General features: G+C 37.8%; 1 protein-coding gene across 11 annotated transcripts in view; it reads left to right on the top strand.

Annotated features, from left to right (window-relative positions):
* The window catches only part of NUCB2 (nucleobindin 2), a 55929-nt gene extending 32277 nt beyond the window's left edge, over window positions 1-23652 (top strand). For 7 of the 11 annotated variants that reach the window (XM_037999639.2, XM_073018012.1, XM_008005512.3 and 4 more), the window contains 9 exons: window positions 1026-1129; window positions 2293-2478; window positions 2663-2753; window positions 3343-3401; window positions 3500-3592; window positions 7016-7105; window positions 22265-22435; window positions 23032-23113; window positions 23541-23652. In XM_037999639.2, coding sequence (XP_037855567.2) covers window positions 1026-1129; window positions 2293-2478; window positions 2663-2753; window positions 3343-3401; window positions 3500-3592; window positions 7016-7105; window positions 22265-22435; window positions 23032-23113; window positions 23541-23548 — 884 coding nt within the window. In that variant the 3' untranslated portion in view covers window positions 23549-23652. Of the gene's footprint in view, window positions 1-1025; window positions 1130-2292; window positions 2479-2662; window positions 2754-3342; window positions 3402-3499; window positions 3593-7015; window positions 7106-22264; window positions 22436-23031; window positions 23122-23540 lie in introns of those variants that run through there. The other 4 variants (XM_008005529.3, XM_037999641.2, XM_037999642.2 and 1 more) reach the window with 2 other exon arrangements.
* The last annotated feature ends 763 nt before the right edge of the window (window positions 23653-24415 follow it).

Here is a 24415-nt window from a genome sequence, read left to right as displayed (position 1 = left end):
TCTACTTAAAACTTTGATAAGTACACTGTATTAGAGTTTATCTAATTAAAAGCAAGATATTTAGTAGTTTTAAGATAATTAAAAAGGGTTTGTTATTAACTATGCTGATAGTCAAGTAGTCGTTTTAGATATAACATTAAAATATGCAAGGCCGGGCGCGGTGGCTCACGCCTGTAATCCTAGCACTTTGGGAGGCCGAGGCGGGCGGATCACGTAGTCAGGAGATCGAGACCATCCTGGCTAACATGGTGAAACCCTGTCTCTACTAAAAATACAAAAAATTAGCCGGGTGTGGTGGCGGGTGCCTGTAGTCCCAGCTGCTCAGGAGGCTGAGGCAGGAGAATGGCATGAACCCGGGAGGCGGAGCTTGCAGTGAGCAGAGATTGTGCCACTGCACTCTAGCCTGGGCGACAGAGCAAGACTCCATCATAAACAAACAAACAAACAAACAAATAAATAAATAAATAAAATATGCATAAGGCCAGGCATGGTAATCCCAGGATTTTGAGAGGCTGAGGTGGGAGGATCACTTGAGGCCAGAAATTCAAGACCAGCCTGGGAAATACAGTGAGACCCTGTCTCTACCAAAAATTAAAAACAAGAAATTAGCCAGGCATAGTGGTGCACACCTGTTGTCCTAGCTACTTGGGAAGCTGAGGTGGGAGGATTGCTTGAGCCCAGGAGGTCAAGGATGCAGTGATCCATGATTGCACCATTGCCCTCCAGCTTGGGTGACAGAGCAGGACCATGTCTCAAAAAAAATTAAAACAAAAAGAAATAAGGAGAGAGAATTTTTAAAAATACACATATTAAATTGTATTCCACTCTAGGTTCAAGGACACTGCCTTTGACTAGAATAACATATGCAATATTCATAAAGTAAATATAAGCCTTTATTCTAAAACTTTGTATTTCCTCATAAAATCCTATAGGAATAAATATGAAATCTTTTTCTTATGTATAATTATTATAATTTTTCTAGCTTCTAGAAATTGATCATTTACAGTTTTCTCATTTTCTTTCAGATATAGGCATGGACCACCAAGCTCTTCTAAAACAATTTGATCACCTAAACCACCTGAATCCTGACAAGTTTGAATCCACAGATTTAGATATGCTAATCAAAGCGGTGAGAATAATTCCAAAAAGTTTTGTCTTTATTGTGCCTTTGAGATTTTGTAATTTGACAAGTAAACCCAATGAAATGGAAATATAACTTTTATATATTCTGTCGAAGATCTTTAAAGGAAGGTAGCTTAACCCTTATTAATACAGATATTAATATGTACATACAGGTCTAAAATCCCTTATCCACAATACTTAAATCCAAAAGCTGTAAAAACTGAAACCTGACCTGAATAAACCAACTACAGTAATACTATTTACAGTTTTTATTTAACCTACTTAGTGTGAGTATTTATAGATTTTGCTTAAGAAATACTAGTCTGTTTGATTACAGATGCTACAGGGATATTCCATAATATGGCATATATGCCATATTCCCTTTCTTTAAGGTAGAAAATTCTGAAGCACATTTGGCCTCAGAGATTTTAGATACGAGTTTGTGGACCTCTCACATTATGTGTGAATGGAATTAGTTCTAACCTGGCAAGTATTAGATTAGTTCAATGGTTAGAAGCTATTTTAGTTTTCTATACTGTCTAGATTTGATATAGTTCCTTTCTTCTTTTTTTTTTTTTGAAATCAACTTATATACTACTTCCTTATGAGGAGTTTCTTAAAGTTGGGGCTAGCTTTGAACTTTTAGTTTATTTGAATACCTACATCTCTGGTAATAATAATAACGAAAATTGCCAGGCGTGGTGGCTCACGCCTGTAATCCCAGCACTTTGGGAGGCCGAGGCGAGCGGATCACCCAAGGTCAGCAGTTCAAGACCAGCCTGGCCAACATGGTGAAACCCTGTCTCTACTTAAAATACAAAAATTAGCCGGGGGTGGTGGCAAGTGCCTGTAATCCCAGCTACTCGAGGCCTCAGGAGGCTGAGGTGGGATAATCACTTGAACCAGGAGGCAGAGGTGGCAGTGAGCTGAAATCATGCCACTGCACTTCAGCCTGGGTGACGGGTAAAACTCTGTCTCAAAAAATAAAAATAAAAAATAAATAAATAAAAGAACTTGACTAAAATGAAATGGTAGAATTAAAAAAGAGGAGTCCAGTATGTTTTTGCTTTCCTGTACCACTTCTGTTCAAGAGTATGCTATATTCAAGAATGGCTTTATTTACATTTTTCAAATGCATGTTTTTATTTAACTTAAATGCTTGTATTTCAGGCAACAAGTGATCTGGAACACTATGACAAGACTCGACATGAAGAATTTAAAAAATATGAAATGATGAAGGAACATGAAAGGAGAGAATATTTAAAAACATTGAATGAAGAAAAGAGAAAAGAAGAAGAGTCTAAATTTGAAGAAATGAAGAAAAAGCATGAAAATCACCCTAAAGTTAATCATCCAGTAAGGATTGTGACTTTATGAAACCATTTTTAGATAAAGATACTTCTTTGTATCAGCGGAATTTTATCGTGTTATTAGTACTGAAATCTTGATTCTTACGCAAAGTTCCTCAAATTTATATTTTGAGTCTATACAGATAGATTATATTTTGTTTTGAGCAATTTTTTTTTAAATTGGTTCACAGGGAAGCAAAGATCAACTAAAAGAGGTATGGGAAGAGACTGATGGATTGGATCCTAATGACTTTGACCCCAAGACATTTTTCAAATTACATGGTAACAATTTGATACAAATATTAATATTTATATCTGCTGTTTGAAAAAATATTTGCTTTCCTCTTAATTGATTTCTGCCAAGGTCTGCTATTGAGTTATCTAGTGAGAGTAAATGGTTAGAGTTTTTCTAGGGTAATATGATAGTCTTTGTTGCTCACCTGCAGTATAAAATTTTAGATCAGTACCTGTGTCTTTATACTGGCTTTTACTGTTGAGTCATATGAATTATTGCAAAGTTCTCTGTAAACTGAAAACTGTATACTGTGACTAGCTAGGTTATATCTGATAGGCTTTATACTATAATATTACCTTTTACTTCTACTCTCATAGAATATTGCTTTACTTTATATTTTTGGAAAAAATGGTCAAGATATGCTTTCCTCATGAATGATTATGAGTTACAAATAAATATAGCATATTTATCAGTTGAGCTGATCTAAAGCTTCATGAAAAAGAGGAAATGCTTTTCTGCATTCTATTGATACTTCACATCAGTACTACTTTTGTAAACCTTTTATAAATCATTGTATTTTAATTATTTTCTAAGGTATTAAAATCTATTTTTGCATTTGTAACTTTTAAACTTCAGATGTTAATAGTGATGGATTCCTGGATGAGCAAGAATTAGAAGCCCTATTTACTAAAGAGGTAAATGAGTTTATTAAGTATTCAATGTTCTTGTTCTCTTTCTTTTTTTTCTTGTTACTTTCTTTCCTTTCATGTTCATTTAAAATTTTTCTTTTTAGTTGGAGAAAGTATATGACCCTAAAAATGAAGAGGATGATATGGTAGAAATGGAAGAAGAAAGGCTTAGAATGAGGGAACATGTAATGAATGAGGTATGTTTTAAAAGTTTAAGGTAATATATTATTTCTATATATTATTTAATTCTTGCAATAAATCTTACTTTAAGATGGAAAATATACAGAATTTATATTTAAATGGAGTTTGCGGTTTTTTGTTTTTGTTTTTGTTTTTGTTTTTTGAGACAGAGTCTTGCTCTGTTGCCCAGGCTGGAGTGCAGTGGTGCAATCATGGCTCACTGCAGCCTCAACTTCCTGGGCTGAAGCAATCCTACTGTCTCAGCCTCCTGAGACTGAGGAGGGACCACCAGCTGGAGCCACCATGCCCAGCTAATTTTTTTTTTTTTTTTTTTTGAGATGGAGTCTCACTCTGTCACCCACATTGGAGTGCAGTGGCATGATCTCGGCTCACTGCAACCTCCACCTCCCAGATTCAAGTGATTCTCCTGCCTCAGCTTCCTGAGTAGCAGGGATTACAGGCACCCACCACCACACCTGTTTTTTTATTTTTTATTTTTAGTAGAGACAGGGTTTCCCCATGTTGGCCAGGCTGGTCTTGAACTCCTGACCTCAGGTGATCCATCCACCTTGGCCTCCCAAAGTGCTGGGATTATAGATGGGATTACAGGTGTGAGCCACCAGCCTTTTTTTAGTTTGTTTTTGAGACACAGTCTCACTCTTTCACCTAGGCTGGAGTGCAGTGGTGCGATCTTGGCTCACTGCAATCTCCGCCTCCCGGGTTCAAGTGATTCTCTTGCCTCAGCCTCCTGAGTAGCTGGGATTGCAGGCATGCACTACCACACCTGGCTGATTTTTGTATTTTTAGTAGAGATGGGGTTTCACCATGTTTGCCAGGCTGATCTTGAACTCCTGACCTCAAGTGATCCACCCACCTTGCCCTCCCAAAGTGCTGGCTGGGATTACAGGCATGAGCCCCCACACCAAGCCGAAATTTTTTTTTTTTTTTAAGAGATGGTATGTCTTTTGCCATGTTGCCCAGGCTACCAGCTAACTTTTTAATTTTTGGAGACACAAGGTCTTCCTCTGTTGTCCAGGCTGAAGTTTGCATTTTTGATCCAGATTATTATACTAGATGCCTTCAGTATGAATAAAATAATTTGTAACTACTTTAAAATATTCTAAAAGATAAAGATGTTACTGCATATCAGGTATAAAACCTTTTTTTGGGGGCTGGGCATGATAGCTCACGTCTGTAATCCCAACACTTTGGGAGGCCATGGCAAGTGGATCACTTGAGGTCAGAAGCTCAAGACCAGCCTGGCAAACATGGTGAAACCACGTGTCTACTAAAAATACAAAGATTAGCCGGGTGTGGTGCTGTATACCTATAATCCCAGCTACTTGGGAAACTGAAGCATGAGAATCGCTTGGACCCAGCAGGCAGAGTTTGCGGTGAGCCAAGATCACACACCACTGTACTCTAGCCTGGGTGACACAGCAAGACTTCATCTCAAAACCAAACAAAACCACACCACACCACACCAAACCAAACCAAACCCTTTTTTCAGTACTGAAAAACAAAAACAAAAAACGACCTCTGGTTACTGCCTCATTTCTCTGTTTCTCTTCAAAGAGTTGTCTATTCTTCCTCTTCCTGTTAATTCTTCACCTTTCCTTTTTGTCTTAATCTGTGCTGTACCCTCAATCATTCCATTTAAAAATCCTCCCATTGGATGACCTCTATCTTGTCAAGTCCAGTGGTCTCATCTTACTTGACTCCTTGGCAACATTTGATACAGTTGATGCCTCCCTCTTTCTTGAAATGGTTTCTTCACTTACTTTTGGAAAACCACACCTCCTCAATTTCTTCATACCCTACTCTCTCTTCTTTGCTGGCTCTTCTTCCTGTTTCCAAGTTCTACATATTGCATTGCCCTGGGCCCATCCCTTGGCCATGTTCTTCTTTCTAGCTTCATTCTCTCCTTAGGTGGTAGTGTGGAGTCCCATGTCTCTATATATGCTCTATATCTGCATGTATGCTGGTGAGTTCAATATTTTTATCTTCAGCTGTCTCCTTTCTCTGAGTTCCAGGGTTGTATCTGCTTGACAGTTCTCCTTGTGTTTAACTCACATCTTCTTCAAACCCAGATCTGTTCCTTCCTCAGCCTTTTTCATTTCAACAAATTAATCATAATTCATCTAGTTGCTCAGGCTAAGTCATCCTTAACTTCTTTCCTCATATCCTACATTTCCTCTATAAGTTCTGTTTGATCTATCTTTTAAACAGATCCAGAATTTGACCACTTCCCCCCACTTCCACTACTATTTAATACCAATCAAGTCCAAGCAAGTCTCCTAACTGGCATCTCTGCTTCTGTTCCTTACCCTACTGCAGACACTTCTTCATAAGTAGGCAGAGTAAGCTCTTAAAAGCATAAATCAGGTCATGTGCTCTCTTGCATAGAAATACTTCAATGGCTTGCAATTTCCCTTGTAATATGAGCCCAAATCCCTCCTATTTCCAGAAGATTCGTGACTTCATCCTTGCCCTGCTCTCTGTGACTCTCTCTCCTCTGGCCACACTGGCCTTCTGATGTTTACCTCTCGTCAAGCTTGTTCCCATTTTAGAGCATTTGGACTTAATATTTCTTTTTTCTGGAATACTCCTTTTTAGATCATCACAAGGTCTTACTTCCACTGAGTCTGTGCTCAGATATCCATGGTCCATCTAATGGCTACCCTCATTTAAATATTTGCCTTTCTCTGCAGTTCTTGCTCTGCCTCTCCTCCCTCTAAGCCAAAAACTCTGGTACAGGCATCATATGCAGGGTAACTGAATCCCACTATTTTGCTTCAGTAACTTTCATCTGAATTTTTGAGCTGTAAATGCTAAATTGGGATGTCTGTTGACTGCTGACATCCCAACTATCAAGTGAATTTCTTTGACCATTATACAGTACACCTTTGTAACGAAATTTGCCACAGGCTGTAACAGCTATGCAAGAGGATTTGGAGAGGTTGTCAGCTTTAGTTTTGATTTAGGTAATTGTGTTTTTTTAAGAAAAAGTGTTGAGAGCATTTTAGTTTAACCTCCTTTACTCTTGGCTAAAACCGTCCTCTTTCTGGAATGGTTCTTTTTCTTACTGAAGAACTTGGCTTCAAGAGGGATTATACATATTATGGTAAAGTAGGAAGATGATACCAGTCACTTAACCACTCAGATCAGCTGACTGAAACGTAGTGGTTTTGGGGGCATTAGGTATATAGACATCTCATATTTTCCAATTTGAATTATATAGAAGAGAAAGATATTTATTTTGTAATTCCAGTATAATGTTGAGTGCTCTGTTATTTTTTTTCCTCCAGTTTCTGTGGATGTTAGGTGAGTCCTAATTTCTGTATGTTTATGTAGTGGCATCTATTACAAGACAGTTGATAGTGTCTAAATAATATGAGAAAGATTTACTTTGTATTATATATACATTTTCTTTTAATCAGGTTGATACTAACAAAGACAGATTGGTGACTCTGGAGGAGTTTTTGAAAGCCACAGAAAAAAAAGAATTCTTGGAGCCAGATAGCTGGGAGGTAATAGAACCTACTCTATATGAGATGTATGTTCAACAAATTCTGCGTCAGTCTATTGTACCTTTAACTTTTATTCCCCATTATGTTTGCATGTATAGTCTTACTATCTTGGGTTTTTTGTATGAATGTCACTATAAAATAATGAACTTGATTTCTTGGAAAGCCTGTAGCAATTTATTTCTTGTTTATAATCACATAAAATTAGAAGTCTTTTAAAAATTATACTTTTTTTCAAAGTATAAAATAGGATTCATTATTGAAAATTAGAAATATAGATACATTGAAAGAATAAATTAGAATTCACCTATAATTTTACTGCTCAGAGGTAGATTCTCAAGTTATGCATTGTATTATGTTAATTTGGAATAGTATGCAGTTCGTATATATAGTATATTCACATATAGCATACAGTATATAAACAATGTATTGTCTCATTTTAAATTCACACATATACATATATTCATATTTATTTATTTATTTATTTTTTGAGACAGAGTCTTGCTCTGTCACCCAGGCTGGAGTGCAGTGGCACTACCTCGGCTCACTGCAACCTCCGCCTCCCAGGTTCAAGCAATTCTTTGCCTCAGCCTCCCAAGTAACTGGGATTACAGGTGCCTGCCACCATGCCTGGCTAATTTTTGTATTTTTAGTAGGGACGGGGTTTCACCATCTTGGCCAGGCTGATCTTGAACTCCTCACCTCATGATTCACCCACCTCGGCCTCCCAAAGTGCTGGGATTACAGGCGTGAGCCACTGCACCAGGCCGGTCATATTTATATATTTTTTAAAATGGCTTCATTCTGTATAAATGACTTTGTATGTTGGTGAAATACTTCTTAAAAATTTAACAATATTTCGCAAACTTTTCAAATATTCTTCAAAAACATGATTTTTAAAATGGCTACCTAACATGCAGTTATATGGCTATAGCATAATTTATATATCCATTTCTCCAGATTTAGACATTTTGGGTAAATTCCAGTATTTTAGTGTAATGACACTATGATGACTATCCATTTCTCCGCACATTTTTGGGCAATCTATAATGATTTCCCTGGGATTAACTCCCAGGAATAGAACTATTCTTAAGATTTATGAACAGTTTTTTAAATTTCTCAGTATATCTTGGCAGATTGCTCCAGAAAAATATATCAACTTGTAACACAGTTAACTGTGTTTAAATGAATGCATAGACAACTTGAAAAGAATAGTTGAGAGGCACCAATCAAAATGGGTGGAAGAAAGAACATAGTCTTTTTCTACATAAAAACTGAAAAGATTACTATTTAAATTAAAATTTTAATTGTCCAGAAAATTGTTTGAGAAAGGGTGAACAGTTATTCTAGTTTACCCAGGACTAAGGAATTTCCAAAGATGTGGAACTTTTCATTGCTAAAACCAGACATTTTTGGGCAAATTGGGACAGTTGGCCCCTTTAGTTTGACATCAGAAAAGTCAGCCTCTTTTTGTATTGGTCTTTTGTCTAACGTTTGAAATGTTTCTTGACTTTGGTGAAGAAGAAGAATGCTAAAATTATTTGTATATACATTCCCTTTAGTGTGTCTGGTAGACTAGAAGATCAATAGATAATTACATACTTAACATTTTGACATAATTTCAGATTTACAAGAGTTGCAGGAATAGACAGGAAATCCCTGAATACATTTCAACCAGATTTAACTATGTTTGCTTTATCTTTCTCTCTTTTTCCCTCCTCTCTATTTTTAATCTCTATGTGTGTATATGTATAACATATAATTATGTTGTAATGTATGTACGTATGTATATGTATGTATATATATAAACATATGTATATATGTACATATATATAAAGTTTTGAATTGCTCGAGAGTAAATTACACATCATGCCACTTTAACCTAAAATACTTGAGTGTTTATTTCTTGCAAACAAGGATTTACCTTATATAATTAGAGTAAAATTATCAATGCTACACACATGGTACTCTTCTCCGATCTCTAGACTTAGTGAGATTTTGTCAATTTTCCCAACAATATCCTTTTTAACAAAAGAAAATGCAAGGTAATACACTGAATTCAGTTGTAATGTCTTTCTAGTCTCCTTCAATCTGAAACGATTTTTCAAGAGGACAGACTATTATGTTGTACAGTCCCTTGAATACCACAGAAGACGTGCTCAGTGTATCCTATTAGAAGGCACATGTCGAGGATCCCCATAACTGGTAATGGTAGCTTTGATCATTTTGCTATTATTATTTTACCTTTCGTATTTTAAAAAGTATCTTGTCTAGCCCACCATAGTGAAAGAATCAGAAGTCAGTTTTTGTTTTTTTATTTTATAAATACAGACTGGGTCTCACTATATTGCCCAGGCTAGTCCCGAACTCCTGAGCTCAAGGAATCCTCCTGCCTCAGCCTCCCCAAAATGTGTGAACCACTGTGCCTGGAAAGAAGTCAGCCTTTTTTAAAATTTTTTAATTTTTTTTAAAAAATAATTTTAGGAAAAGTAAAGACAGGTTCTCGCTCTGTCACCCAGGCTGGAGTACAGTGGTGTGATCTCAGCTCACTGCAACTTCTGCCCCCACCCCCTTCAGCCCACCCCAGCTCAAGTGATCCTCCCACCTCAGCCTCCTGAGTAGGTGAGACCACAGGCATGCACAACCATGCCTGGCTCTTTCTTTTTTTTTTTTTTTTTTGTATTTTTAATAGAGGCAGGATCTTGCCATGTTGCCCAGGCTGGTCTTGAACTCCTGAGCTCAAGTAATCTGCCCGCCTTGGCCTCCCAAAGTACTGGGATTACAGATGTGAGTATTGTGCCCAGAAAGAAGTCAGCTTTAAAAAAAAAAAAAATTCATTCAACATCATATCAAAAATCTTTTCACGTAATATTTGTAAGCCTTATTTTATTTTAGTTTTTTTATTTTTTTATTTTTTTATTTTTGAGACGGAGTCTGGCTCTCTCGCCCAGGCTGGAGTGCAGTGGCCCCATCTCGGCTCACTGCAAGCTCCGCCTCCCGGGTTTACGCCATTCTCCTGCCTCAGCCTCCCGAGTGGCTGGGACTATAGACGCTCGCCACCTCGCCCGGCTATTTTTTTGTATTTTTTACTAGAGACGGGGTGTAAGCCTTATTTTAAAAGCTATGGAGGTATATAAACATTTTTTCAGGGTTAGACATTTAGATTATTTCATTTTTTAATGCTATTTTAAAAAGAAAATGCTGCTACAAATACATTTTTGTATAAAGCTTTTTATGTGATTAGGGTTGTTTTATAGGGTAGATTCTCAGTGTAGTATTACCAGGACCCAGGGAATATTTTTAAGGCTGTTTTTAAGGTTTGAACATCCTGATATACTGAAAGCAAGGAAGTCCCTAAAGAATGATAAAGACATGTCACAAAGACACGAAAGTCAGTTTGAAGAAACTCCCACTGGCCAAATCTGGGACAATTTGAACATGGAAATAATGATGATAAGGATTAGAACTTATTGAATAAAACAAGAAGACACGAGTCTACACTGATATAAGTAGAGGGATAGAGAAGGGTGAATTCTTCTGCAAAATTGCTTTTCAAAAGACTTATACCAATTTATAAATCCACCATTAAAAATATGTGCACTCTTTAAACATATCAGAGCTGAGCATGGTGGTGCCCATCTGTAGGCCCAGCTACTTAGGAGGCAGGAGGACAGCTTGAGCCCAGGAGTTTGATACCAGTCTGGGCAATGTAGTGAGACCCTGTCTCTAAAAATAAAAAAATTAAAAAAAATACTTCGAGAATATGTGAATGTATTATGATGTCCGTTGATAATTCTAGCTAGAATTATTACTGTGATGGTAGACAAATGGAGATTTTCTAACCTGATCATCCCTTCTACATTTGTTACTTGGCTTTCTACTGTAATGAAAAGCTATTCCTTCCCCCTTGACCTTCTATTTATATTGGTGTAGACTCGTTGTTTCTTTTATTCAGTAAGCTCTAATCTTTACCATCATTGTTTCCATACTCAAATTGTCCGAGACTTGGCCAGTGAGAGTTTCTTCAGACTGGCTTTTGTGTCCTTCTGACATGTCCAAATCATTCTTTGGAGACTTTCTTACTTTTAGTATATCAGGATGTTCAAGACTTACCTTATCCTTTCCCGGACCCAACCCAGAGTGACCCATTTTTCTGAGGAGCCCTGGTTCCTTTTAGTGGAGATCCATACTGCAGACCAAGATCTGGGCTCTGGATGTGCTCTTTGCTACTGCAGTGTCATTGCTTCCAAGGTCTTGTCAGATGACAGAGCTGGGGAATTAAAAGAATATGTATATAATATGGATGTGTATATGTATACACATACATGCACACATACACACATATACACACCTATATAATATTTCTACATATCTATCAATATATATTAAAACTCATGAATTTACACTGATATCTCCAATTGCAATCCAACACCTCTGACTTCTTTTTTTTTCATTTTAATTTTTAAAGTTCAGGGGTACGTGTGCAGGTTTATTATATAGTTTATATATATAAACTCGTGTCATAGGGTTTTGTTTTACAGATTATTTTATTACCCAGGTATTAAGCCCTCATACCCATTAGTTATTTTTCCTGATCCTCCTCCTCCTCCTGCCCTCTATCTTCCCATAGGCTCCAGTGTGTGTTGTTCCTCTCTATGTGTCCCTGTGTTTATCATTATTTAGCTCCCACTTGTAAGTGAGAACATGCAGTAGTTGGTTTTCTTTTTTTTTTTTTTGAGACGGAGTCTCGCTCTGTCGCCCGGACCGGAGTGCGGTGGCCGGATCTCAGCTCACTACAAGCTCCGCCTCCTGGGTTCACGCCATTCTCCTGCTTCAGCCTTCCGAGTAGCTGGGACTACAGGCGCCCGCCACCGCATCCGGCTAGTTTTTTGTATTTTTTTAGTAGAGACAGGGTTTCACCAAGTTAGCCAGGATGATCTCGATCTCCTGACCTTGTGATCCGCCCGTCTCGGCCTCCCAAAGTGCTGGGATTACAGGCTTGGGCCACCACGCCCGGCAGTATTTGGTTTTCTGTTTCTGCATTAGTTTGCTAAAGATACCGGCCTCCAGGTTCATCCATGTTCCTACAGGGGACGTGATCTCGTTCTTTTTTATGGCTGCATAGTATTCCATGGTGTATATGTACCACATTTCTTTATCTACTCATTTAGGTTGGGCATTTAGGTTGATTCTATGTGTTTGCTATTGTAAAGAGTGCTGCAATGAACATATGTGCAACAACTTTGATTTCAATTTAGCATTCTATCTTTTGCCATATTTCATGCAAAACCTAACTCCCTTTTCCTTAAAAATATTTCATTTATTCACTCAATCCTAGAATGTACAAGAAGTTTCAGAATACTAATCCATGCCTCTGTAAAGTAAGACTTTAAATTTTGTTTAGATTTTGTTGTTGTTGGGGCCAGTGCAGTAGCTCATGCCTGTAACATCTCAGCACTTTGGGAGGCCAAGGTGGGCGTATCACCTGATATAAGGAGTTTGACACCTGGCCAACATGGTGAAACCTTGTCTCTATTAAAAATACAAAAATTAGCAGGGGGAGTGGTGGCGCTTTCCTGTAATCCCAGCTGCTTGGAAGGCAGAGGCAGGAGAATCACTTGAACCTGGGAGACGGAGGTTGCAGTGAGCCGAGATTGCACCCCAGCACTCCAGCCTGGATGACAGAGCAAGACTCTGTCTCAAAAAAAAAAAAAAAAAAAAAAAGATTTTGTCGTTGTTATTTTTAACACGAAGGCATATTGTACAAATACTATGATCAAAAATTACTTGGGTTAGTTCATTTTTTTCCTCTGTGTTCCGTGGGTTATTTTATTCATTTAAAATAAAAGTACTATTTATTTACTTCTGTTTTTCTATTCAAGTTTTAGGATTTTCCTGTCTTGTTGATTTTAATTTTCTTTTCTTGAGTATGTGAAACATTAACACGTTTCCAAAAATTGAATCTATACAGAAAAGGTGTATTCAGATAAGTTTTTTTTTTAATAATTAAAATTTATTGTGTGTGCATACATAGTATGTGTATATATTTACGGGGTACTTAGATATTTTGGTAGAGGCATGCGATGTGTAATAATTACATAATGGAAAATTGAGTATCCATCCCCTCAAGCATTTATCCTTTGTGTTACAAGCAATCCAATTATACTCTTAGTTATTTTCAAATGTACAATTAAATTATTATTGACTATAGTCCCCCTGTTGTACTATGAAACACTGGGTTTTATTCATTCTATTTGTTTTTGGTACCCATTAACTGTCCCCACCACTTCCCAACTCCACACCTTTCCCAGCCTCTGGTAACCATCCTTCTATTCTCTATCTCCACGAGTTCAATTATTTTGATTTTTAGATCCCACAGATAAGTAGGAACATGTGATATTTGTCTTTCTGTGCCTGGCTTATTTCACTTAACGTAATGACCTCCAGTTCCATCCATGGTGTTGCAAATAACAATCTCATTCTTTTTTTATGGCTGAAGTAATACTCCATTGTATATAAGTACCACATTTTCTTCATCCATTTATCTGTTGATGGATGCTTAGTTTGCTTCCAAATCTAAGCCATTGTGAACAGTACTGCAACAAACATGGAAACACAGATATCTCTTTGATATACCAATTTCCTTTCTTTTGGATTAAGATTGCATTAAGATTGCTGGGTCATATGTTAACTCTATTTTTAATTTTTTGAGGAACTTCCACACTGTTCTCCATAGTGGTTGTATTAATTTACATTCCTACCAACAGTGTATGAGGGTTCCCTTTTTTCCACATCCTTGCCAACATTTGTTATTGCCTGTCTTTTGGATAAAAGCCATTTTAACTGGGGTGAGATGGTATCTCATTGTAGTTTTGATTTGTGTTTCTCTGATGGTCAGTGATGTTGAGCACTTTTTCATATGCCTGTTTGCCATTTAATGTCTTCTTTTAAGATATGTCTACTCAAATCTTTTGCCCATTTTTGTCAGATTATTAGATAATTTCCTATAGAGTTGTCTGAACCCCTTATATATTCTAGTTATTAATCCCTTATCAGATGCATAGTTTGCAAATATTTTCCCTCATTCTGTGGGTTATCCCTTCACTTTGTTGATTTTTTGCTTTGCTCTGCAGAAGCTTTTTTACTTGATGTGATCTAATTTGTCTATTTTTGCTTTGGTTGTCTGTGCTTATGGGTATTACTCAAGAATGTTTTGTCCAGGTCAATGTTCTGAAGAGTTTCCTCAATGTTTTCTTGTAGTAGTTTGATAGTTTGAGGTGTTAGAGTTAAGTCTTTAATCCATTTGAATTTGATTTTTGTATAAGGCAAGATATAGGTATCAAGTTTCATTCTTCTGCATATGAATGTTCAGTTTTCCAGCACTATTTATTGAAGAGATTGTATTTTCCCCAATGTATGTTCTTGGCACCCTTTTCAAAAACGAGTTTACAGTAGGTGTGTGGGTTTGTTTCTGGGTTCTCTATTCTGTTCCATTGGGCCTGTATGTCTGTTTTTATGCCAGTACGATTGTGTTTTGGTGACTATAGTTCTGTAGGATAATTTGAAGTCAGATGATGTGATTCCTTCAGTTTTGTTCTTTTTGCTTTGGTTATTCTAGGTCTTTTGTAGTTTCACATAAATTTTAGGATTGTTTTATCTATTTCTGTGAAAAATGTCATTGGACATTTTGATATGAACTGCATTGAATTTGTAGATTGCTTTGGGTAGTATGGAGATTTTCACAATATAGATTATTTCAATCTTTGAACATGGAATATCTTTCCATTTTTTGACGTCCTCTTCAGTTTCTTTCATCTGTGTTTTATAGTTTTCATTATAGAGATCTTAACTTCTTTGGTTAATTCCTATGTATTTAATTTTATTTGTGGCTGTTGTAAATGGGATTAATTTTTAAGTTTCTTTTTTCAGATTGCTTTGTTGTTGGCATATAGAAATGCTGCTTATTTTTGTATGTTGATTTTGTATCCTGCAAATTTACTAAATTGATCAGTTCTAATAGTTTTTTTGTATGTGGAGTCTTTAGGTTTTTCCCAAATACAAGATCATATCATCTGCAAACAAGGATAGTTTGACTTCTTCCATTCCAGTTTGTATGCCCTTTATATCTTTTTCTTGTCTGATTGATCTAGCTAGGACTTCCAGTATTACATTGAATAACAGTGGTGATGGTGGACATCCTTGTTGTGTTCCAGATCTAAGAGGAAAGACTTTCAGTTTTTCCCATTCAGTATGATATTAGCTGCGGGTCTGTCGTATATGCCTTTTATTATATCAAGGTATGTTCCTTCTATACCCATTTTTTGAGGGTTTTTATCATGAAGGGATGTTGAATTTTTTTCAAATGCTTTTTCAGCATCAATTGAAATGATCATACGGTTTTTGTTCTTCATTCTGTTGATATGATATATCATATTGATTTGTGTATTTTGACCCATGCTTGCATCACAGGGATAAATCCCAGTTGGCCATGATGTATGATCTTTTTAATGTATTGTTGAACTCAGTTTGCTATTATTTTGTTGAGTATTTTTGCATTAATATCCACCAGAGCTATTGCCTTGTACTTTTCTTTTTTTGATGTGACTTTGTCTGGTTTTGGTATCAGGGTAGTACGAGCCTTGTCAAATGAGTTTGGAAGTATTCCTTCCTCCTTTAGTTTTTGGAATAGTTTGAGTAGGATTTGCATTAGTTTTTCTTTAAAGGTTTGGTAGAATTCAGCAGTGAAGCCATTGGGTCCTGGGCATTTTTTTGCCGGGAGACTTTTTATTATGGCCTTGATCTCATTACTTGTTATTGGTCTGTTCAGGTTTTGGATTTCTTCTGAGTTCAATCTTGGTATTTTGTATGTGTCTAGGAATTTGTCCATTTCTTGTAGATTTTCCAATTTATTGGCATATAGTTGCTCATAGTAGCCATTAATGATCCATTGAATTTCTGCAGTACCAGTTGTAATGTCTCCTTTTTCATCTCTGATTTCATTTATTTGGGTTTTCTCTCTTTGTCTCTTAGTGTGGCTAAAGGTTTGTCAATTTTGTTTAACTTCAGAAAACCAACTTTTTGTTTCATTGATCTTTTATATTGTTTTCTTCATTTCATATTCATTTATTTCTGCTCTGATCTTTATTTTTTCGTTTCTTCTGCTAATTTTGGATTTAGTTTGCTCTTGTTTTTCTAGTTAAGATGCACTATTAGGTTATTGAGATTTTTCTTCTTTTTTTGATACAGACAGTTATAACTATAAATTTCCCTCTTAGTACTGCATTTGGTATGTTGTTTCCATTATCATTTGTTTCAAGAAATGTTTCAATTTCCTTCTTAATTTTTTCATTGACCTACTGGTTATTCGGGAGCATACTGTTTCATTTCCATGTGTTTGTATAGTTTCCAAAATTCCTCTTATTATCAATTTGTAGTTTTATTTCATTGTGGTCAGAGAAGATGCTTAATATTATTTCTATCTTATGAATTTTTTTTTTTTTTTTTTTTTTTTGAGACAAAGTCTTGTTCTGTTGCCCAGGCTGGAGTGCAGTGGCACTATGTCAGCTGACTGCAACCTTCACCTTCCAGGTTCAAGCAATTCTTGTGCCTCAGCCTCCCAAGCAGCTGGAATTACAGGCGCATGCCACCACACCCAGCTAATTTTTGTATTTTTAGTAGGGATGGGGTTTCACCATGTTGGCCAGGCTAGTCTTGAACTCCCAACCTCAAGTGATCCGCCCACCTTGGCTTCCCAAAGTGCTGGGATTACTGGCATGAGCCACCATGCTCAGCAGAATGTTTTAAGACTTGTTTTGTGACCTAGCATATTGTCTATTTGTCTATTTATTTATTTATTTTTGAGACAGAGCCTCAGTCTGTTGCCCAGGCCAGAGTGCAGTGGGGCGATCTTGGCTCACTGCAACCTCCGCCTCCTGGGTTCAAGCGATTCTCTCGTCTCAGCCTCCTGAGTAGCTGGGATTAAAGATGTGTGTCACAATGCTCAGCTAATTTTTGTATCTTTTTAGTAGAGATGGAGTTTACCATATTGGTCAGGCTGGTCTTGAACTCCTGACTTCAAGTGATCCACCCACTTCAGCCTTCCAAAGTGCTGGGATTACAGGTGTGAGCCACCATGCCTGGCCCATATTGTCTATCTTTGAGAACGATCCATGTGCTAAGGAGAAAAATGTGTACTCTATAGCTGTTGGATGAAATGTTTGTTAAATATCTATTAGATCCATTTGATCTATAGTGTAGACTGTGTCCAATGTTACTTTGTTGATTTTCTGTCTGGGAGTTCTGTCTAATGCTGAAAGTGGGGTGTTGAAATCTTCAGCTGCTGTTGCATTGAGGTCTGTCTTTGTCTTTAGGTCTAATAATATTTGCTTAATATATCTAGATGTTCTAGTGTTGGGTGCATATCTGTTTATAATCACTATATCTTCTTGCTTAATGGACCCATTTATCATTTTCTTTGTCTCTTCTTAGTTTTTGTCTTGACCTCTGTTTTGTCTGATGTAAGTACTGCTCCTGCTACTCCTGCTGTTTTTTGGTTTCCATTGGCAGGGAATATCTGTTTCCATCTCTTTATTTTCAGTCTGTATATCTTTATAGGTGAAGTGTGTTTCTTTTAGGCAACAGATCATTGGGTCTTGTTTTTTCATCTATTCAGACACTCTATGTCTTGATTGAAAAATTTAGTTTATTTACTTTTGAAGTTATTATTACTGATAAGTAGGGACTTACTCCTGCCATTTCGTTATTTTTCTGGTTGTTTTGCTGTCTTCTTTTTCTTCCTTCCTGTCTTCCTTTCCGTGAAGCTGATTTTCTCTGGTGGCATGCTCTAATTTCTTGCTTTTTTTGTATGTGTATCAATTGTATGTTTTTAGATTTGAGATTACCATGAGGCCTGCAAATAATATTTTATAACCCATTATTTTAAATTGATGACAACACTGATTGCATAAACAACCATGCAAAAAGAAAATAAATACTTTACACTTTCACTTCATCCCCCTGCTTTTTAACTTTTCGTTGTTACTTTTTTTTTTTTGAGACAGAGTTTCACTCTTGTTGCCCAGGCTGGAGTGCAATGGCAAGACCTCAGCTCATCACAACCTCTGCCTCCTGGGTTCAAGCGATTCTCATGCCTCAGCCTCCCAACTAGCTGGGATTACAGGCATGCACCACCATGCCCAGCTAATTTTGTATTTATAGTAGAGACAGGATTTCTCCATGTTGGTCAGGCTGGTCTCAAACTCCCAACCTCAGGTGATCTGCCCACCTGAGCCTCCCAAAGTGCTGGGATTACAGGCATGAGCCACGGCGCCTGGCCTTATTGTTACTTTGTGTTTTTTGTTGTTGTTGTTGAGACGGAGTTTTGCTCTTGTTACCCAGACTGGAGTGTAATGGCGCAATCTCAGCCCACCACAACCCCTGCCTCCTGGGTTCAAGCAATTCTCCTGCCTCAGCCTCCCGAGTAGCTGGGATTACAGGCATGTGCCACCATGCCCGGCTAATTTTTTGTATTTTTAATAGAGATGGGGTTTCTCCATGTTGGTCAGGCTGGTCTCGAACTCCCAACCTCAAGTGATCTGCCTGCCTCGGCCTCCCAAAGTGCTGGGATTACAGGCCTGAGCCACCGCTCCCGACCGTACTTTTTATATCTTATTTTATTGCCTGTCTTGAAAAGTTGTAGTTATTATTTTATTTATTTTTAGTTATTTTTGATTGGTTCCTTGTTTGGCCTTTCTACCTAAGTCAAGAGAAGTTTATATACAGCAATTACAGTGTGATATTATTCTGTGTTTTTCTGTGTGCTTACTGTTACCAGTGAGTTTTGTACCTTCAGATGATTTCTTTGTTCTCATTAACATCCTTTTCTTTCAGATTGAAGAACTACCTTTCACATTTCTTATAGGACAGGTCTGGTGTTGATGCAATCCCTCAGTTTTTGTTTATCTGAGAAGGTCTTTATTTCTCCTTCATGCTTAAAGGATTTTTTCAGTGAATATACTATTCTAGGGTAAAAAAAATTTTTTTCCTGTCAGTGCTGCAAATATTTCATACTAGTCTCTCTTGGCCTGTAAGGTTTCCACTGAAAAATCTGCCACCTGAGACAGAGTCTTGCTCTTTTACCCCGGTTGGAATGCAGTGGTGTGATCTTGGCTCACTGCAACTTCTGCCTCTCAGGTTCAAGTGATTCTTGTGGTTTAGGCTCCCGAGCAGCTGGAATTACAGCTGTGTGCCACCACCTCTGGCTAATTTTTATATTTTTAGGTGAGATGAGGTTTTTCCATGTTGGCCAGACTGGTCTTGAAATCCTGGTCTCAAGTGATCTGCCCACCTCTGCCTCCCAAAGTGCTGAGATTACAGGTGCGAGCCACTACGCCTAGCCAGGATCCTTTCTTTGTACTTGACCTTTGGTAGTTTGATTATTAAATGCCTTGAGGTAGTCTGACGTGAGTTAAATCTGCTTGGTGTTCTATAACCTTTTTGTACTTGAATGTTGAAATATTTCTGATAGTATTCCTTTGAATAAACTGTCTACCCTTATCTCTTTCTCTGCCTCCTCTTTAAGGCCAATAAAACTCCTATATTTGCCCTTTTGAGGCTATTTTCTAGATCTTGTAAGCATGCTTTCATTGTTTTTCATTCTCTTTCCTTTGCGTCCTCTGCATTTTCAAATAGCCTGTCTTCAAGCTCAGTAATTCTTTCTTCTGCTTGATCAGTTCTGCTATTAAGAGACTCTGATGCATTCGTCAGCATGTCCATTCCATTTTTTAGCTCTAGAATTTCTGCTTGATTTTTTCTAATTATTTTGATCTCTTTGTTAAATTTATCTGATAGAATTCTGAATTCCTTCTCTGTGTTATCTTGAATTTCTTTGAGTTTCCTCAACACAGCTATTTTGAATTCTGTATCTGAAAGGTCATATATCTCTGGTTCTCCAGGATTGGAACGTGATACCTTATTTAATTCATTTGGTTAGGTCATGTTTTCCTGGGTGGTGGTGATGTGTGTAGATGTTTGTTGGTGTCGGAGCATTGAAGAGTTAGAAAGTTATTATAATCTTCATATTCTGGGCTTGTTTGTGCATGTCCTTCTTCAGAAAGCTTTCCAGGTATTCCACGGGACTTGGGCCCAAAGTCCAGTAATTCTGTGATTTTTGCAGACTCTTAAAAGTACCACCTTGGTGGTCTTGGATAAGATCCGGAAGAATTCTCTAGATTACCAGGCAGAGACTCTTGTTCTTTTCCCTTCCTTTCTTCCAAACAAATGGTCTCTCTCTGTGTGCTGAGCCACCTGGAACTGGAGGTGTGGTGATGCAAGTACCCTTATGGGCATCACCATGGAACTGTGCTGGGTCAGGCCTGAAGCCAACATGGCACTGGGCCTTGCCCAAGGCCCTTTCCTTCATGGTGGCAAGTTCCCCCAGATCCTGAGTGTGTCCAGAGATGCTGTCTGGAAGCCAGGAAATGGAGTAAAAAACCCTGGCAATTTACCTGATATTCTATTTTACTGTGGCTAAGCTGGCACTCAAACCACAGTACAAAAGCCTTCCTGCTCTTCACTCCTCTTTCCATAGGCAGAGGACGCTCTCCCTGTGGCCATTACCACCACCACCTCTGGTCCACACGGGGTTCTGCCAGCCACTGCTGATATTTACTGAAAGCCCAAGGGCTTTTCTGTCACCTTGCAGTAAATGCTGCCAGGCCTTTACCCTTCAGGGAAGTGGGCTTCCCTCTGGCCCAAGGCGAGTCCAGAAATGCTGTCCAAGAGCCAAGGCCTGGACTTGGGGACCCCAAAATCCTGCTTGTTGCTCTACCCTGTTGTGGCCAAACTGGTACCTAGGGTGCAAGACAAAAATCGCCTTTACTTTCCCTCTGCTTTCCTCAAACAGGGGTCTCTCACCATAGCCACTACAGCTGGGAATGTGCTGGGTCACCCCAAAGCCAGCACGTCTCAGAGTCCAAGACCCAGAGCATACTCCCTGGGTCTTGCCGCTGGTTATTCAGGGCCCAAGGGCTCTTTACTCAGCAAGTGATGAAGGCTGCCAGGACTGCTCCCTTAAGGCAGCAGTTTTCCTTTTGGGCCAGGGTATGTCTAGAAATGTCACCTGGGAGTTAGGGCCCTGGAATCAGGACCTCACAATTCTGCCTGGTGCCCTATCCTACCGTGGCTTAGCTGGTATCCAAGATGTAAAACAAAGCCCTCTTTACTTTTTCCTCTCCTTTCCTCAAGAAAGGAATCACTTTCATAGCCGCAAGCTGTACTGCCTGAGGTTGGGGGAGCGGTAGCACAAGCATCCCCTTAGCCTCACCAGCTGGTATCTCCCCTGGTCACCTGCTACCCTAGTTCACTGTCTCTCAGCCCAGCCTAGCACTAGGAGTTGCCTAGGAATTATAGTCCTTCTTTCCTAGACTGCCTTTCAAGTTTACCTAGGGCCCCAGAGCACTTCAGCCCACATGGTGAGGCTTGCCAGGAAATTCAGTACCCATTGCTGGCATGGGCGATTCTCCTCTGGCTAGGGCTGGTTCAAATGCTCCTATGCATGGTCACTGGTGGAGCCCAGCACACCTTTATTCTCTGCTGTGACAGGGCAGCACTGAGTTCAGTGTAAAGTCCCCTAGTCGCTATGCTCCTTCCCCAGAGGTTACAGACTCTCTGTGCTGCAGGTCTGCTGCAAGGGGGTGGGGGAGAGGTGGCATAGGTGATTCAAGACTGTCTCTTTGGCCCTTCTCAATGTCTTTGTAGGTGATATGAAGTTGAAACCAGGTACTGTGAGTGCTCACCTGATGTTTGTTTCTTGTGCTTTTCTGTGTGCAGACAGCTGTTAAAATTTGGTGTTTCAGTGAGGATTGGGGGGGAATGATAAATTTTATTTCTCTTCCCACGTTCTCTTTGTCTCTTTTACCCAGTTCTCACTCTTTGCCTTTAGTCATCAATCCCAGAAGAGAATCTCTGAGTTTCTCTTCCTGTTTTTTCTTTTGTTCAAATGAGTACATAAATATATATTACTTATTTCCCCTTCCTTCTTACCCCAAAGGCATAATCCTGTAGATACTCTTTTATACTTTGCTAACCATAGAATTTTAAAGCTCAATCAGACTTTATTGTTGTAGTTTTGAGATTATTCTTTCTTCATTTTTTTTCTTTTAGACATTAGATCAGCAACAGTTCTTCACAGAGGAAGAACTAAAAGAATATGAAAATATTATTGCTTTACAAGAAAATGAACTTAAGAAGAAGGCAGATGAGCTTCAGAAACAAAAAGAAGAGTTACAACGTCAGCATGATCAACTGGAGGCTCAGAAGCTGGAATATCATCAGGTGGCATTTTGTCAAAAGATTATGGCATTAAAAAAGATTTTAGGTTCTTTGTTAAAAGCCTGTGTTTTTGTAACATTTCAATGTACTATAGTACACTGCTATTGCTATAGTATTTTAAATTTTAATACTTTAAAACTGTTTTGTGGAATATTAATCTAAATTTTATTTTATATTACTTTATTTTATTTTGAGACAGCCTGTCTCCCAGGCTGGAGTACAGTGCTGTGATCATAGTTCACTGCAGCCTCAAACTCCTGGGCTTAAGTGATCCTCCCACGTCAGCCTCCCCAGTAGCTAGGACTACAGGTGTATGCCAGTGTTCCTGGCTAATGTTAATATATTTTGTAGAGACCAGGTCTCACTATGTTGCTGAGGCTGGTCTCGAACTCCTGGCCTCAAGTGATCCTCCCACCTCGGCCTCTGAAATTGTTGGGACTATAGGCGTGAGCCACTGCACCTGGTCAAATCTAAATCTTATCGTTTGAATATCTTTGTTTTAGAAAACAATTTGCAGTTACTTTGTTGTGCTTTGTCAAAGGTCACACATATGATAGAAAATCAAGTTATACTTTTAACTTTCGTTTTCCATTCACCAGGTCATACAGCAGATGGAACAAAAAAAATTACAACAAGGAATTCCTCCATCAGGGCCAGCTGGAGAATTGAAGTTTGAGCCACGTATGTAATTTTGTTTGATTATTTATTTAGGAAAATAAATTATTGTATCAATTGAAGTCCACATTTATTACAAATATAATTTCAAGTCATTAAGATAGTATGTTATTTTCTGTGTGTTTTTTCTAGTATTAGAGCAATTTAGATTACAGAAAAATGAAAATGCCTCCAAAAGTTTTATGCAGCAGCAAATTTTAAGTGCTGTATCATTTGTATAATTTGATAACCATATTTATGGTAAAATGATTTATTTCAACATTATTTGTAATTCTTTCTAATTATATTAATCTTACCAGAGAACATGTTTTTAAAAATTGTAATCTATGATTAGCTAAGCATATTTTTTAAAACAAGTATATTTGTATATGAAAGAACATTCAGAATAAAGGAAGATACTTTTAAAATAAGAACTTTTTTTTTTTTCCAACAGACATTTAAAGTCTGAAGTCCACCAGAGCTCGGAAGAAAGCTGTTAACTCAACATCTATTTCATCTTTTTAGCTCCCTTCCTTTTTCTCTGCTCAATAAATATTTTAAAAGCATATTTGAAATAAAGGAAGATACTTTTTAAATGAAAACACTTTTTTGGGGACACAGATATTAAAGGATTGAAGTCTATCAGAACCAGGAAGAAAACAAACTCACTGTCTGCTCTCTGCTCTCACATTCACACGTCTCTTCTATTTTTTTTTGTTGTTGTTGTTGTTCTCCTTTAGTGATTTAATTAAGTGGCTTTATGCCATAATTTAGTGAAACTATTAGGAGCTATTTAAGTGAGAAAACTCTGCCTCTTGCTTTTAAATTAGATTGCTCTCACTCATAAACGTAGATATTCTTTTATGGGTGCTTATCATTCTTTCTTTCAATAAATATTTCTTTGATATTAACAATTCTGAAAAGGCCATAGTATTTCCCTGTGTTTCCTGGTAACTTTTTTCTACTTTTGGCAACCTCAACTGCTAGTAATTCTTCACCTGAATCATTTTTGCTACCATTTCAGGTCATTTTTCATTCTTTTTTATTTTGCTCTATACTTTATCATTTAAGATTAGGTTCTAGAAGTTACATATAACAGAAAACCCAAAGATAACAGTGGTTTAAACTAAATAGGAGTTTTTTTCTTACATAAAAGAAGTCTAGAAGTAGGTGGTGTCCAGGTTCCTATCTTTCTGCTCTGCTATCCTCAGTGCATGATTTTTATCCTCAGGTTACCTCACTCTCACTGTTCAAGTTTGTTCCTGGAGGCAGTGGGGAAAGCAAGAAACTGGACTTTCTCTGCTTGAGTCAGCTTCCCTGAGGCCATTT

This window comes from Chlorocebus sabaeus, chromosome 1, assembly GCF_047675955.1.
Source record: "Chlorocebus sabaeus isolate Y175 chromosome 1, mChlSab1.0.hap1, whole genome shotgun sequence".
NCBI lineage: Eukaryota > Metazoa > Chordata > Mammalia > Primates > Cercopithecidae > Chlorocebus > Chlorocebus sabaeus.
This window is presented reverse-complemented; position numbering and strand designations above follow the sequence as displayed.